The following is a 17,885-nucleotide window of genomic DNA, read 5'->3' as shown; positions in this document are numbered from 1 at the left end:
CTAACTGTGCAACTGGACCCTAATTATACCTCAGGTGAGAACTAAATAGGTCAAAACTGGTCTGGGGTTGCTTCCTTCTGGATGGGGCCTTGCCTGGTAGTTCGGTACAGACTGCTCCCATGAGGAGCAGGGTTAGAACTGATTTGCATAAGGTGGGCCTTTGTTTACAGTGGTGGGCGAAAAACAATTGACTGAAATGTGGCCTGAGTGACTGCCAGAGGCTAAGATTAATTCAAACATTTCATCCATCACCTTGTTTTAATTGATCAGCCATAAAGTCGGCTTTAGTGTTTTCCTGTAAACAAGTGAATGTGTGGACTGAGCTCGATGTAGCAGCTTTACAGATTTCACAAAGGGGAATGTTTCTCAACCAAGCAATCATAGCTACTTTATCTCCTAAAGAATGTACTTTCAGCCTACTAGGCAAGGGCTTGTTAGTTTTTTTTTAATAAAAGTAGATTTATGCAGGACATTATCCATCTAGCAGTTGCTTATTTAGTAGATGCCATCCCCATAGTGACAAGCTCCATAACTGACCGATGTGCAGATCTGCCTATGTCTTTGGTTCTTTCTAGCTAAAACTTTAACAATCTTCTTATATCTAATAAGTGTAATGTTCCTTCTGCTGGGGTAAGGCTGCAAAAACAAATGGTAGAGATAGCCTGATTAATATGAAAAACAGACAACTTTTGAAAGAAAATGAAAGTGTTCTAAAAACTACCCTACTTAATGAAAGAGAATACACTTCAAGAGCAGATGCAGCTGACAGCTCACTGACCCTGACCCTTCTAGCAGAAGTGATTGCAACCGGAAAAGTTACCTTCCAGGGAAGGTGTATCAATGATAACTTATGAAATGGCTCAAAGAAATAGCTATTTATCTTCGGTAACGCTTATTCTGGTAGACACTGTTTCTGACTGCATATTCCTCACCTTAGAATATTCCCAATGCATCAGGCTGGATCCGGAAAATCTTAAGCAGAACCTCTGTTTCGGTAGGCGGCGTTAATCGGCTCTGTGTCTGCACTGTCCATGTCATAAGTGACATGTGTGGTACCTACATAGGCACCATTTTACCACGCTGACATCTGTTTCTTTTGTGACTATTACAGGGCCAAAAGAGATACATAAAATGATTGTTTGGCCAGTGTGCAGAATCCAACAGGGTTAGGGTGAAGAGCTCAGCTAGCAGACCGTGGAGGATGGGAGGGACAGTGAGGAATCTGCATTTTGATATAATCTGTACCAGAAAAGGCGCTACTGAAGGTAAGTTACTTGTGTTTCTGATAGAGATTTATAACCACTGATTCTGCATCTTAGAGTAGATACCCCAAGCAATACCCCCTCCCAAAACCCTGAGGTGGGTCTGCAAACTAGGTAAAACCAGGAAATGATGGCATACCCAACGGTTAAAATGCCCATATCAACAGATCTGACTGACCAAGCAGTAAAACTTTGTGACCATATGGAGGCCCCCATGTATCAGCTTGGCAGATGGCCAGTGGCACCCTTGACCCTCGTGGTATGGGCCCTCAAGAGGCTGTTTCTTAGCTAGTGCATGGCAGATTGTAATGCAAAGTACAATCCATTGAATGAAGCTTCTCTCCTGCACTGCCTTGCCTTTTTTTTTTTGCTCCTGTGAAACTGATACAGAGTTGATCGCCCACACAGTGGTCTTGGGTACGATCAATGTTAAAGAGAAGATCCCTTTTCAGATCTAGAAGGTGAGCCTCTCCACTTCCTTAGAAGGATGAGGTAGAATAAAAAAAAAATCAGAAACGTGACATTTTGGCTGATGTGGAAAGGGGTCACCACTTTCGGTAGGAAGAAAGCACAAGTGCAAAGGACCAGTTTGTCTGGGTTAAAGCTGTTATAAGGAGGGTTAAATGAATGAGCTTGAAGCTCACCAACTTTCCTGGCCCATGTAATGGCCACTAAGAAGACAGTCTTAAGAGTCAGGAGTCTTAGGGGACAGCTATGTCGGGGCTCCAAAAGGGAGGTCATAAGAAATGTTAGGAACAAATGAAGGCCCCATTGGGGCATGATGAAAGGGGCAGAGGAGAACAAATGTTGCGAACCCTTAAGAAAACATGTCACAACAGGAGACAAACAGTGAAGGCTGATCCGGCAACCACAAAAAAAAAAAAAGGATAAGATGGCCAAAAGATAACTTTGAACAGTGCCTCAGGCAAGGTTTTTCTGGGATAATGACAGAACAAATAACAGTTCTGACAAGGGGGTTGAAAGTGGGTCAACATGATGGGAGGAGCACCAAGCCACAAATGTGTTGAGAAATCACATCACAGGAGGAAGATCAGCATTCAACTGTTACTGCTCAATCTCCATGCATGAAGGTAGTGTGAGCCCAGATTCAGGTGCAGGACCCTGCCCTGCTGTTGTGACAGGAGATTCTCAGCCAAGGGGCAATTTGATCGGAGGACAGAGGCTCACGCTCAGATCGGGATACCAAACTCTCCTTGCCTAGTTCGGAGCCACTAAGATGACTTGGGCTGGGACACTCCTGATTTTTTTTTTTTTATAAGAACCTGGGGCAGGAGCAGTATCTGAGGAAAGGCACACCAGAGCCCCTGATTCCAGTCTATCTGGAACGCATCTCCTAGCCGGAAGTAGATGCTATTTATAGTCCGCAAGGCTTCGCGTTCAGAGATCCTGCCAAACGCTGCACGACAAGGAAGATTTCCTGTCACTCCAGTCAAGTCCAGAAGTGCAGAGTCTCCTGGCACAGGGTCCATGACCCCACTCCACCTGGTTTGTTGCAATACCACATGGCAGTGGTGTTGTCCATGAACATCTGAACTAGCCTCTTTTTGATGGATGGGATGAAGACTTACAATAGAAAGCGAATTGTCCTCAGCTCCAGGTGGTTACATGGAGCTGGGATCAAACCAGAGATCAAAATCCTTTTATTTCCACAGCTCCCATGTGGCTGCCCCATCCCAGAAGTGATTTGTCCATCACCACTGTCAATTCTGGGTGGAAATGGGAGTGGCGTCTGCCTCTGGTTCAAACACGGCTCATCAACCACTACTATGAATCTTTCGCAGCCCCCCCCCACCCCCCCCGAAATCTGGAGCAGGCTGGAGATTAACCTGAGGTTGTGTCCACTGTGACTTCAGATCCCATTGCAGATCTTGCATACGCCATTCAGCATGTTTTACCAGCAGGCGGCCATCAGTGCCAGCAGCCTCAGAGTCAATCTCACCGAAATCCAGGACTGAGGTTAAAACATCAGGAACAAAGCCCGGATGTCCTGGACTCTCCACTTCGGATGGTTGGCACGGAACTGTAATGTGTCCTGAATGCCTCTGATAAAAAGGAGCATCTAAGCAGAAGTCAGGTGTAACTATGGCACGTTCATAGTGAACACCAGCAAGTGCAGATGGTCCGCTGTAGTGTGGAGGTGAGTGACGACTGCCTGGGCCGAACTATCCTTGACTGGCACCTCTGACCTTTGCAGGTGTACTACAACCACTGCCAGCACTTTGTTGAACCCCCTCGGGGTACTGGTGAGGCCAAAGGGGAGCACAGAGAACTGGAAGTATTCCTGGGCCTACAGTGAACTGTAGGTAATGCCAATGGGACAGCAGGACAGGGATATGAAAGTAGTTGCCCTGCAGGTCCAATGCCACATCTAGTTTCCAGGGTCTAATGCAGACAGGACCTGGACAAGTGTCAGCATCTGGAATTTCTTCTTCCTCAGGAGGACATAGAGAGGGTGCAGATCTCAGATAGGACAGAGCTCTCCACTCTTCTCTTGCACCAGAAAGTAGGAGGAATAGCAACCACAACCTATTTCTAATATAAAATTGGCATCCTCTCAATGACTCGTTTGACCAAAAGAGCCTGCATTTTGTCCCACAGCATGCCTTGGAAACTGCAGCACACCAAAGTGCTGACACTGCGTGTTCTCTGAGCTCGGGAATAGATCTAACCAAGGTGCTCCCTACTCTCTGAGGAGACATTGCACCACCTCCAGATGGAGATGCTATTTGTGATTCGCAAGGCATCAACAGCTGAGTTAGTCTCCTCTGGAATTCAGAGAGCCAGATGTTAAACCACTAGGAAAATGTCCTTATGTTCCAGCCATGCTGAGAAAGACAGAGCCCTCTTGACACAGGTTTCACAACCCCGCCCCCTTGTTGCAATACCATATGACAATGGTGTTCTCAGTTAACACCTGAACTAGTCCTGCCTTGATGAAGGCAGAAAAGCTTTCAATGCCAGTCGAATTGCTCTCAGTTACAACAGACTGATGATGAGCTGAGATTCCACCCAAGACCACAGTACTCTGATCTTCACCTCTCCCAGATGGCAGCCCAAAAGCAGGAGTGATGCATCTGTCACTACAGTGAGCTCAGGGTGGGGAAGGCATCTGGGTCTGCCGCTGACCCAACTGCAGGCCGTGTCTCACCGTTGCAGAACTTTCTCAGGTCCCTCCGATATCTGGACCAGGTTGGAGTGATTCCTCTGATGCTGTATCCACTGGATCTTCGGATCCCATGGCAGAGACCAAATAGGCCAACGAGAATGTTTAACCAGCAGCGTTCATGAGGCAATGAGACCCAGCAGTCTCATAGTCAGTCGCACTGAGATCTAGTATAGAGGCTGAAACACCGGGATCATAGCCCAATTATCCTGGCCTTACTGTTCCAGACAATAAGCTTGAAACTGCACTGTACCCATAATAACTCAGATGAAAGGGAGTCAGGTGTGACTTCGGCACGTTGATAATGAACTCCAGCGAATTAAGGAGGTCAGCTGTAGTCTGGAGGTGGAAGACAACTGCCTGAGGTAATCCTGCATTTAACAGGCAGTCCTCGAGGATGGGGAAACCTGGAACCCTAATCGCTGCAGATGTGCTGCAATGACCACCATCACCTTGGTGAACACCCGAGGAGCAGTGGTAAGACCAAAGGGAAAGACAGTGAACTGTAAATGCGCATGGCCTACTGTGAACTGCAGGTTAACACCTGTGGGCCAGGAGGACAGGTGATGTGGAAATAGGCATCTTGGAGGTCCAACACTACCATCCAATATCTGAGGAGTAGTGCAGACAGAATTTGAACCAACATAGGCATCTTGAATTTCCCTTTCCATAGAAAGGCTTTGAGAGGGCACAGATCTAGTTTAGGACAAAGACCTCCTTCCTTTTACAGCACCAGAAAGTAGCAGGAATAGTAACCACATCCTGCTAATGATAATGGAACTCTCTCAATGCCTCCTTTGACTAACGGGGCCTGCAACACCTTACGAAGCAAAAAGAGATGGTCCTCCGTCAGCTGTTCTGGGAATGGCAGCAAGGGTGGTGTAGTCTCCAGGAAGGCTATGGCTTAACCTTCAGAAAAGTCAGCTGCATCCACTTTCTGGAAGTTTTTGCTTACCACTGGGATAGTTGGTACCTAATCGCGCCATCAACAGGATAGGTGTATGGCATGGAGAATACAGTAAAGAGGTTTGGGGGCTGCAGCAGCTGCAGAGGTGGGGACTGGTCAGTACTCTGGGTGTGGGTCCTGCGTCATCTATGAGATCTGTGTTCCTGGCCATCAAAGGACTGTAAGCTTGCTGGCCTAAGGGATGAGGTGGGTATTGGGGGCACCCATGAAAGCCTCCACTATGGCCACGAAAGGCGGAAAGGACTGTTGCTGGTGGCAGAAGTCCAGCGAGAGGCCCAGGGATCTGGCAGTGACGTGTCAGCCTTGTCGCCACAGAGACGGAAGCCAGCAAATGGCATGCCTATAAAAGATGATTGGACATACCCTGAAACTCCAGCGGACTGCAACCAGATATGGTGGTGTAGTACCACTGTAGAGGCCATGGCACTGCCTAGGGAATCAGTGGTGTCCAGTCCACAAAAAAAGCTTAACTTCAGTGAGTCCCTGCCATCAACCAATGCCTAGTTCAGGATGGCATGTTCCTCTTTGAGAAGCACTGGCAGGAGCTGTGCAACAGAATCCCACAAGGCATTGGAGTACTGGCCCAAGAGATATGCTGTGTTCACCGACCGCAATGCTAATTTGGTGGAAAATTAAGATAGTCTTCCCAAAAGTATAGAGACTTTTGGATTCCCTACCCAGTGGGGTAGTAGGAAATACACTTGGGATTATCCTAGCTGTTGAGGTCTGCACCACCAGGCTTCTCTGGATTGTGATGCTGTGACAAGAAGGCTGAGTCTCTTGGGTCAAGGCAATGCGCCCAGCAATCATTCTGTGCATGGGGGCATTTGTGCAGGCTTTGGCCCAGGCCCCCAGGAGAACATTGGTGAGGGCCTCATTAAAAGGGAGCAGGAGCTCTGCAGAGCTGACCCCCAGTCGAAGGACCTCTGCAAAGACACTGACCTTGATGGAGGGCAGCTGCAGTTGAAGAACCTCTGCTACCTTGCGCATCGTGGTCACAAAAGATGCACCTTCTTCTGTGGCAGGGCCTTGAGGTGAAATCAGGCCAGTGTCTGGAGAGGTTTTCAGACCATTGGCATCACCTAGCTTCTCATACCAGTTTTCCTCTTTGTAGGAGTCATCGTCCAGGAGGCTGTAACCATCTAGGTCATCCATCCCCTCCTACAGAAATGAGGGCCTGTCCATGGGTGGGAAGTCTGGGATTAGGTATGATCTGGGCAGCGTAGGTGTCTACATCAAACAGCACTGAGGTGGTGCAGTCCAGAGTCTGAGAGGAGAAAAGATTCCTTTTCGAGTGGCACTGATGATGGCATTGGTTAGGCTGAGACTGGGAAAGGTGGAGGCACTGGTCTCTGCGCCAATGCAGATCCAGAGGGCCCGGTTCGCATTGGGGGTAAACCTGCTGACGGTAGGCACCTCTCGGCTCCGTGGGGCCTGAAAGGACAGTAAAGAGAGCTGTGGACCTAAAGATGGAGTCGAGTTGGGCAAAAATCCCTCCAGCTACAGGGAACTCATGGAAGTGTGAAGCGGACCAGGCTTTCGGCTAAGCAGACCAGTCTTCCGGCTACACAACTGGAGTGCAGGAGCAGGGCCTAGAAACAGTGCTTAGTAGATGAAGCCGAAGAAAGCTTCGACTTCTTCTTATAATTCTTCAACTTATCGGACTTTGAAGGTGATGACTGGGAGTGGAGAAGACAATAGTCTGTGGAAACTTCTCCAGAACGCCCCAGAGATTTCCCTTGGGATCCGGTAAGGCAGGAAGCCTTCTTCTGACAAGCAGCCAAAAGCTTCATCACCTGCTTTTGAATCTCCTTGAGGTGCATTGACTTGCAGCCAGCACAGGCCTTGGGTCATGGTCCGACTACAGGCACCACAGGCAAACCAAGTGAGAGTCAGAGACAGACATCCATCCATCTGACATTCCTCATAGGGCTCAACCCAAATGGGTTTGCTGGAAGAAATGTCCTTAGTGCGCTGGAAGCAAAGCTCATAAACAGTCGACAAAACGTAGAAAAAATGGTCAAAAAGTTACCAAGGTAGTTCTCCGGATCAGCACTGTTGGCATGTAAAGACAGGAACGCATGTCAGCGCGCCGGGTCGGTGCCTATGTAGGCACCTTGCATGTCATTTCTGGTGAGGGTTGGACCCGTCTCTCTTTGCAGGATAACCCCCAAACTTTTTGCCTTCACTCCTGTTTAACGGAATTCGTTTTTGTTGGCATGTAGGCCTCTGCACCTTTACCACAGCTACCAAGTGCTAGAGTGCATGTGCTCTCTCCCTAAAACATGGTGAAATTGGCTGACACTCAATTGACATATTTAATTTACTAGTAAGTTCCTAGTAAAGTGGCACTAGAAGTACCCATGGCCTTTAAATTAAATGCTATCAGTGTGCCTGCAGTACTTATTCCGACACCCACTTAAGTAGCCCTATTGAACCTGCCTCAGGCCTGCCACTGCAGCTGGGGTGTGCAGTTTTAAACTACCATTACAACCAGGCAAAATAAACCTTTTGCCAGGCCTAAACCTTTATTTTTAATACATATAAGTCAACCCTAGGGTAGGTTCTATGTGCCCATAGAACAGGGTGCAAAGAATTTGAAAAGTTGGATATGCACTCTTACGCTTTACGTCTCTGTATTGAAAACTCTCAATTTTGTTTTTCCACTACTGCAAGGCCTCCCTCTCCCACTGGGTTAACTTATTGCATCACCCCACTTTCAGAATTCCGAATGGCCCTTCCTCCAGAAGATTTACTCACTTTAAAGGGGGCACCAGATATAAAACTAGGACCCTCAGACCAACTCTTCAGTTCACTTCTGAACCTGCGGAAGGCTTCTCAGAGGACTACCTTGCTGCTTGAGACCTGCTTTTCTGCTTGCAGCCAGAACTACCAAAGTAACCCCAAGGACTTTGTCCTGGTCCAGAGGAACCCCATACTTTCAGCTGATGCTTTGTGCCTTTTTGAGCTTTTACCTTAAACCTTTGAAATTCCATACTTCTGATTCTACAGTTTGGATTTCTGTCTTTTGGTGTCAAATTTATTAAATGTTACTCTATTCTTCTAAATTGGTTTGGGCTTTTTTGTGTTGTGTTTTCAATTTATTGCTGTTTGTATGCCACATAAATACTTTACACACTGCCTCTGAGTTAAGGGTGACTGCTATTGTGCCAAGCTACTACAGGATTAGGCACAGGTTGATTAAGTCACTGTTTCACCCTGAAAAGGATAGTGGATGTTGCTTGAGAAGAGCTTAACACCAAGTTAAGTTCCTATGACGGAAAAGGCTGCCATCTTGGAGGGTAGGTCTTCAGTCCTTCCAAATAATCCTTTACGACTGGAATTGTGAAGAAGGATCTTGGGTCTGGTTCTTTTCTGCAAGCAGTGATGGCAACTAAATGTACCTTTATTGAAGAACACTACTTCAGTTTCGACAGGTGCAGAAAATATGATCTAATTACCTTTTCTTGGCATTGAGTAAGATTGTGGTTATTCTGTGTACATCAGACTACTTACTGGTTCCACTTAAAGTTGTAAGATGCTCTTGTGGAAGGATGTTTTGCTTCCTTAAGAATGCTCATGCATTCCTGAGGTAAACTTAGGAGTCTTTACTGCAGGATCTCGAGAGCCATGCAGTCAAATTCAAAGATTGCATTTTAGGATGATGGACCTCCCCCCTGCATCTTCGATAACAGATTCAGTCTGCACAGCAATTTCCGGTGTGGCATTATTGATAGATACAGAGTTTCTGGGAACCACCACTGCCTTAGCCATTCTGGAGCAATAAGAATCACTTTAATATTGCAATGCCTCAGCCTCATCAGCACTGATGAAATTAGCGTGAACTGTTGAAAGGCATACAGAAATGTGTTGACCTATTTCATCAAAAAGCATAGCCCATTGATCTCACTACTCACACTCTTGACGTGGAGTGTGGGCAATATGTTTTTTTAACCAGCAAGACAAAACACAAACTCTATTGAAGGATACCCACAGACAAGGAAAATATCTTTGAGCACATGGTTGTTTATTTCCCACTTGTGGTTTTCCTTGAAAACTTTGCTTCAGTTGTCTCCTTCGCAGTTTTGAAGCCCTGAAAAGATCAATTCTTCGTTTTGAGACACTGCCAGATTGCTTGGGTCTCGAGAGATAGAATCCGCGGAGCCATCTTGTTTGCTTAAATAATGCTATGCAATTGTGGTATATGTCAGAACAAGCAACCTTTAGACAGTGAATGATGGTTAAAGCTCCTTCAAAGTGAGATGCACATCTGAGTGCCAGTATATCTGTATGGTATAGCTGCTGCTTCCTTCATCACAAACCCGGTGTTGTCAGATCTTGGAAGTGGGTTCCCATCCTGAGAGGGACATATTCATCACTACTGTCTGAAAAGGTAGGGACTGGTGAAACGGAAGTCATTTCAGAAGATTCTTCATCTTGCACCGACATCTACCTTAATCTCTCGCCCTTCACATTTATTTCAGTTTGTTTACCCAATTGTTTTGGTTTTAAATCAACTGGCCTTCCATGCATTGTTGCAGCAGTCTCGTGAAAACATGTAGACTAGGCACTGCACAAATGCATGATGCCACAGATTCCTGCATGGACAATAACGGACATCCAGAGGAAGAAGGAATTTCCTATGGAAGTTTTCCTTTCTTCAAAATGGTAATTACTCTGTCCCCTGAAGAAGACACTTCTCCAATTTTTGTGTTCAGAGTAGTACATAAGTAGTCTACAATGTTAATAGGAACCAATACACACTTCGCATAGTTGATATGGAGACTGAGACAGTGGAGAAGGGATACAGTGGTGGTGCTGAAATCCTGTTGAGACTATTCTGGCGAAAGAGCTTTTATTAGCTAACCGATTAGGTATGGATATATCTAGATCTTTTGTCTCCAAGTGTGCAGCCACAACTGAAATTCACTTTGATAATGTGCTCAGTGGAGAGCTTAGTCTGAAAGGCAGCAGTCTGCACTGATATCTAAGGAATTTTCTTGCATGAGTCAAGGGAACATTTGGTATAATGCCAACACTATGAATTTTGGTCTTCTGATGTACTTGCGCCTATGGTGACTCCTGGCATGACCTCTTCCTTTTTCTTGATCTTTCCTTTGAGGGAGTGAAATTCTTATTGTCTTCCCTTCTCAGAAATAACAGACTTTCGTGATTTTAGTTTTTGTAACCATAACAAAAGCCTCCTCTCTATCCTTGAGAGTTTTAGGTGAAAGGGAGTGAAACATTTCACAATCCTTTACCATGTAGGCAGGATGAAGACAGATATGCGGTTTGTGAGGATCTTCAGCATGTAGTCTCTCTTCTTTCCACAGGACCCACAAGGTCTGAAAAGTCTCTTTTTGGATGGTTCTGACATTTTTTTGCCAGGCACTGGAAGACGGAATAGTAAAGATTAAGAAAATCAAGTTAAATGCTGAAGAACTAAGCAGAACTCAATGAGACTCCCTTCACACGATGTGCAGTACAGAATCTGACAGAAGATGCCCCTGAAGGGAGTGTTCAAGGGGGTGCAGTTGGTGGAGTTTGGTTCATTATAAATGATGTGGATAAGTTAATGAAAGTAATGTCTTCTACCCATTGTAGTCTTCTGTGTATGGTTTCTACTGCTTTTAAAAGTGCTGAGGGACTCCCACCTCAACAACGGGGAATGATCCAAGCATGTGAACCTATGAAAGATTCAATACTGGAGAATCTGCAGGTGTACAACAGATGCTATTCCAACAAGAACACTAGCTATATATAACTATACAAAAAACACCATTCGTCCAGACTAATATTAACCTGGGCTGCTCACACACTTTCCCTGAAGAAATATAATTCCAAGAAGGTGCTCATTCACATTTACTTACACTTTGTACAGGCTGAGATATCAACACAGGAAAATACGGGGAAAGAGTGACCTGGACGAAGAACAGTGATGATAGGCAAGCCAAAAGGCACAAATATCCAAGACCACCTATGTTATAATTTTGTATCAAATACAGAGTCACTGCAAAGAGGACTAGTCCTCCAACTAAACAACACTGACAAACTGAAAACAAAAGCAATTACCCATATATACAATCAAAGTTGACAATTCTGGGCCAGGTGTACTAACCATTTAAATCCAATTTCTGGAGTCGGAAAAGTTTTTGCATTTCCAAATGGATACCGATTCGGTATCTGGAAAGGCAGTGGTGTGGGCATTCCTTGAAAATATGGAATTGTTGCCTTATGTATCAACATTTTGCAAACAAAATCAAGTCACAAAACAATTAAACTTTACCAGCACCTCGAAGGAGGCTGTAACCCATTTAGAATTTGTGAATTAAAAAAAAAGTTTGTTGATGAGTAGGCAGTGGCCCCATCTACGATCCCTGGGGTTGTGACGAATCATACTGAGCTGTAATTTGTGGCCTACTTAATGAATAATAATTAGGTAGGTCGCATTGTGACCCAATCCGATTTTTTTTTTTAATACACAATCCAATCTAATGGTACATAGGTTGATTCGTAAAAATATTTATTGGTGTCAAAAATACTGGTTACAAATTTTAATCAGTATTTCACATCCAGTAAATAGTACATCTGCCACTCATTTTGGTAAATATGAATACTTTGCAGCAACGGTTGACTTGGCTCAACAATTTCCAGAGGTAGGGCACACTCAATTTTCACGGAAAAGATATATGATTCAGACACATGACCACAATAAAATCTTACCTTTGTTTCAGAAACTTCTGTCCATTTTGCAACCTCCCAGTATGTTTCTGTCAAAGCCTCTAAGATTGCTTCCTGATCATCTTCCTTTCCCTCTGTATTATTTGACACTGCGCCATCCTGAGACTGCTGCTGCAGAATTTTATCTGCTAAAGCACTTCCTTTCCGACAGAGAGCATCAATTAGGGTGTTCTTCTGTTTGTCCATGTCACTGTGCAAAACGTACAAAAAAAAAACATAATGCAGTTAGTACTTAATAATCCTGAAAGGCACACCCAGCTCTAAATAACAAAAAGGAAACCAAACTTTTTACACTAGTGATGGAGTTTGTAGTTACGTCACTTTTGCAGCTTTAAGGTGGGCATACGATCAACGGTTTTAGAATGACAGGCTTCTGCTTCACAAACGTCTGCCTTATAATGGTTGGACATTAAAAAAAAATGAAAAACACCAGTGGATGTTGACTTGAGGTGATGTCTCTAAACAGACCTGGTAAAATGTCAACTGAAACCACAGAAGCCCCATGAGATTCACACTATCTTCAGATTCATTTATTGAACGCCCCCTTTTCACATGTGCTAACTTGCAGTAATCAGGGGTGTACAAATTAATGTGCTCGAAATTTGCGTCAGATTTCAAGATTGGCACCTTGGAAATGGGGAATAAAGCATCAATAGAACATATTAGCAGCCTCACCGGACATGGGTGTGGGAGAACAGGTTGCATGTGAACCAGTGAGCTGCAAACAAAATGTTGCAAAAGAGTAATTTAACTGTTTGCTGCAATACTTATTTATCAATTAAAATACTTCGAATAAATTAGCAAGCAGTAGCACACTGTACCTAAGATGGAAATGAGGTAAAGTGAACACCAGAAAAGGTGTTTTAGGTGACTTATACATTGCATTAGAGTCGAAGCTTTATTGACTGGTGACGGGATGCAAAGAAGGTTAAGTGGGATCATCATTGACAACAAGCTAGACATGTCGTCCAGGTTAACACTGCCACTGTTTCCTGCTTCCGCACTCTTAGGATGCTGCGAAAGATCTACAAGTAGCTGCCAAATAACACCAAGAAGTCACATCTAAGCCCTAAAGACCAGCAGACTGAACTATGGGAATTCGCTCTACATAGGAATCACCAAGTATTTTACAAAAAGACTGCAAACCATCCAGAACGCAGCAGCCACACTCTTTGTCACCCTCCCACGCAGCACTCAACACACCACAGTACACCTGAGGGAGCTCCACTAGCCTCCAATATACACGAGAGCACAGTTCAGAGCACAGTTCAAGCTATTGACCAACACATACAAAGCACTACACAAAACAGGCCCAAAACTACCTTAGCAGCCGCATACAATGCCATTAACCATCCAAGCACCTCTGCTTAGCCAGACTCTTACAAGCACACGCACCCATACAATCACAGAAGCAGAACCGGCGATCGAGTATTCTCTTACATCACTCCTAAACAAGGGAAAACCTCTCACTATTAATATGAGCCTTATCCTCCTTTCTTGAGTTCCACAAGAACCTGAAGACTTGGATTTACAAGTAGGTCCTCTTCCCTCTCCCTGGGCTAGCATTACACACCTGCACAGCAAAATTATACCCTTAGGGGTGATAGCACACTTTATAAATATACATAGCATAACAAGTGAAAAATGTTATCGGTGCTGACCTATGAAAACAGCATTAGCACCATTTAGCCTTATGGCATATCTGTGGTACAACGGACAACTGACTGTCCGTAAAAGGAAGCAAACAAAATCATGCTACATACACCTTGGAAAACCTTTCTTTGGAAGGGCTTTACTTAGCACTGTTTGGACTTAAACTACAGATTAACTGCCTTGTGCTTCTGAAATCGGTTCTATATTCTGAAGTGCCCCTTTGTCAGTCACTGTATGTAAACGGTACAGAAGTAATTATGAGCAGAATTTATAGACGGAAACAAAGGACATTAAACTGTTTCTCAAAAACCATTTCAATAAATGAGTCCAACTTTTCACCAGATTCCATAAAATAGCCTAAAGCGTGACCACAGCGGCGCTACAAAACACAAGAGCAGGTGTACACTCACTTACTTGCTGTAAGAAGGGGTGTGCAAACTAACAGGTGTCAAACCACACCTGCCTTCAAGCCCTTGGAAATGGGAACTGAAGCACCAAATAGAACAGTTTCGAGCACGAACAGAAATTTTGGCGCCAGACTGTGAAATACAGATTTCAATATCACGCAGCCCCTAAACCACTCGGTACAGCTTTAACACTGTCAAGATTACTAGGACATGCAGGAGAAAATTATGAGAGTGAGATCTGGACTGGTAGTGACGATGCACCGGTCTGTCACACGGGGCACGGGCCATGAACTACATGACCGTGCATTCTTTGAGAGTGTTGGATAACATGCTGCGGCACTGGGCACACGATAGAGAATCGTACGGGAGCACCACAGACGTTCCTCATGTGGGTCTGTGATTGACATTTTCCTGTCACATATGCAATAGGGCTTGAAAAACAACTTTTTGTGGGAGACGTTTTCCTGACAACACAAGGGAATTTGAAAATCTTGAAAGACTCAGCGGTAAAACCACTAGAGTGCTCTGGATCTGCGTCAAAAGGCTCTGAAGAATAGGAACGGAGGCAAGCACGCCACGGTGGGTGATATGTGGCTCCTGGGACGTCACTAGTGTGCCATTTACAGCACTGAGATGGAGCCAACTACACCAACTGGCACAGGAGTAAAATGAAAGCTTTCTGATCGAGTTTGACACCTGGGTATATTCAACCACTGAGGAATCAACGGGTGAGAAATTTCCATGTAAAGTATCCATAAGAAGCTCTTTTACGGGAAAATGAGGTTTGCTTCTTCAGACTCGGCGCTTTCTGGCCCAGGCCGGTGCCCCCAGCATTACAGTCCAAGGCTCCAGTTTAATTTTCTTGATGAGGGCTGGAGCCAGTAGCATGGATGTAAAAGCATACCAGGGTTGATAATGCTTTTGCTCCGCAACCACGGAGCAATAAAAAATAAAAAAAACTGCATTTGTTTTTTCTGTCGAGTGGCAAACAGGTCCAAAATCAGTATGCCTCAGCAATGGAGGATTAGACTCCGTTGCAGGTCATCCAAATCCCATTTCTTTATCTCTGCTCAATGCATCTCCCAGGGTGTTTTGAAATGTAGCACGTTCTACTAACAGTGATGCATTTTATTTGTTGACTCCATGCGAAAGTATTTGTGTTTTCCTTGATGGCAGGTAACACCTGATCCCTTCTTAACTTTGGATATGGAAAAAAAAGATGGCAAGCCTAAGTTGCCAGATCTGATCCTGAACTCCTGCAGGGTGGAAGGAGCTTTTCAGGTCAGTCTCACTATCTTGAGTTCCATAATGTTGTTGAGGAGGGCAGACTACTTTTGTACCATGACAACTTGTGACATCTGCTGTCAGGTACATTAGTAGGCCTTGCTGACAGAACAGGAATCCCTTGAATGGATCCAGTTGGTCCTGACATTAGTGCTTATTTTTGTTAATCTATGACTCAAATTTGGTCTTCACAATCTCCTGTCACTAATTGCCTCTGCTTACCTAGTTCCTCCTTAACCAACAACATTTGACAGTCAGAATGCAGAATTATTGGAATGCAGATGGCCAAGCATCTCAGTAATGCTTTAATTTTTTTAGCCATGCAATACCACTGACCTGGTCAGTGAACTGCTCTGCCTCCCATAGCTCCACCCGTTAAGTAGAGCCCTCGTCCTCTGAACTCCTGACCCCTGTCAGGAGTTCGAGACCCTCCTCCACCCGCAGGCTTCTGCCTGCGCCTCATCCCTGGTGTCTAGTAGGAGAGCTCTGCAGTCCTACTAGGCTGCCTCTCTCCTCCTTTTCTCTGCTTCGCGCTGTGTGTGCTCTCTCTTCCGTGTCTGCCCCCTTGTGCCCCTTTTTGCCGTTCGCTATCCACTGTGCTCTTTCTTGACTTTTGCTTTACTTCTGCGCTTTTTCCTCCACTCTCGCTCTCAAACCTCTTGATCTCTCTCTGTCTCTCCCCCCCGCTGTGCCTGCAGCCTCACCCCTTCCTCTCTCTCACACTGCACTCCTGCCGCTGCTGTGCCCGCGGCCCCCCTTTTATTGGCACAGTTTCACCCCCACTCCTGCCTCCCAGCTGTCCTCTCCTCCCCACCCTACTTAATGGCGACCGCACCGCTGGTGCGCCAAAGGAAAGCCTGTTTGTGCCTGGATCATGGCCAGCTCCAGAACCCCTGGCTCTCGCCCCCCTCACCGCCGCCTCACCCGTCTTCGTTACAACACCACCACCCTCCACGCCCTCAACACCGGGCGCTCACCCACCTACCATCAAGACACCCCGCAGCTCACCCGCGGACCCTTCTCAGGGCGGATCTGCACCTTCACCAGCCTCCACACCAACGACCCACACACCAAGGCAGGACACAGCCATCTCAGATGCATCCTACTCAACACCCGCTCTGTCCACAAACACGCTGCTGAACTTTGGAATCTACTCGACTCAGCTTCCCCAGACGTCGTCATCCTGACCGAGACCTGGGTGAACCCCTCCTCAGCGCCCGACATCGCCATATCCATCCCGGACGGCTACAAGATCACCCGCAGGGACCGCTACAACAAACCAGGAGGAGGCATCACCATCGTCCACAAGAACACCCTCAAGATCATGACCAGCACCGAAGACACCCTCGGCACTGCTGAACGCCTGCACTTCCAGATCCACACCGACCCAAACACCACCCTCAGAGGGACCCTCGTTTTCAGACCCCGCCAGCAGTTCAGCAACTCCATCACCAGCGTCATCAGTACGCACTCTCTCGCATCCACAGACTACATACTTCTTGGGGACTTGAACTCCATCTCGAGAACACCAACAACAACAACTCTACCACCCTGCACGACAACCTCTCCAACCTCGGCCTTAAACAGCTCGTCACGACACCCACCCACTCCGCAGGACACATGCTTGACCCCATTTTCTCTGCCAGCAAACACGTCTCCTTCAGCCACACCACTGAACTCCAATGGACCGACCAACGCTGCATCCACTTCTCCTTCGAGAAACCCACAACACGCCATCACCCGCAACGGATTCTACACCGCAGATGGAACAAGGTCCGCGAAGAACAAGTCTTCACTACCCTCTCCCGGAACCCACCCATCCGACACCACTGACACTGAAACAGCAGCCCGTAACCTCAGGCAATGGATTGACGGCTGTGCCAACACTCTCACCCGATCAAAAATCCTTACAACAGATGCACCAACAGAAAGGCCTTCTGGTTCACCGCCGACCTCCAGGAATCTAAGCAGACATGCTGAAGACTCGAAATGAAGTGGCGCCAAGATCAGACACTGGACAACCACACAGCCTTCAAGAACGCTATCCGCAGACACCACCAACTCATCTGAACTGCCAAGAGAACCGCCTTCAAAGAATGCATTAACAAAAATGCACACAGCCACAAGGGGCTCTTCAACATCGTGAAGGAGCTCTCCGACCCCGGCTCCAACATCAACAACATCCCGCCATCACAAGACCTCTGGGACTCCCTAGCCACCTTCTTCCACCACAAGATCGCAGGCATCCATGACAGCTTCAGTACTGAGACCCCGCGTCAACCACCGACACCACAGACCCACCACCCACCAGCGCTCCTGGACCCACGTCAACGACACCATCGAAATCATGATCATCATCCACTCCGGCTCACCATCTGACCCCTACC

At 46.2% G+C, this 17,885-nt stretch overlaps 1 protein-coding gene across 2 annotated transcripts in view; it reads right to left on the bottom strand.

Annotated features, from left to right (window-relative positions):
* Positions 1–17,885, bottom strand: part of TPP2 (tripeptidyl peptidase 2) — a 635,278-nt gene that overhangs the window by 62,614 nt on the left and 554,779 nt on the right. For both annotated transcript variants that reach the window (XM_069204557.1, XM_069204556.1), the window contains one exon: positions 12,137–12,344. In XM_069204557.1, coding sequence (XP_069060658.1) covers positions 12,137–12,344 — 208 coding nt within the window. The remainder of the gene's footprint in view (positions 1–12,136; positions 12,345–17,885) is intronic.

Source organism: Pleurodeles waltl, chromosome 8 (genome assembly GCF_031143425.1).
Source record: "Pleurodeles waltl isolate 20211129_DDA chromosome 8, aPleWal1.hap1.20221129, whole genome shotgun sequence".
Lineage (NCBI taxonomy): Eukaryota > Metazoa > Chordata > Amphibia > Caudata > Salamandridae > Pleurodeles > Pleurodeles waltl.
Note: the sequence above shows the minus strand (reverse complement) of the source record. Positions and strands in the feature narration are given on the sequence as shown.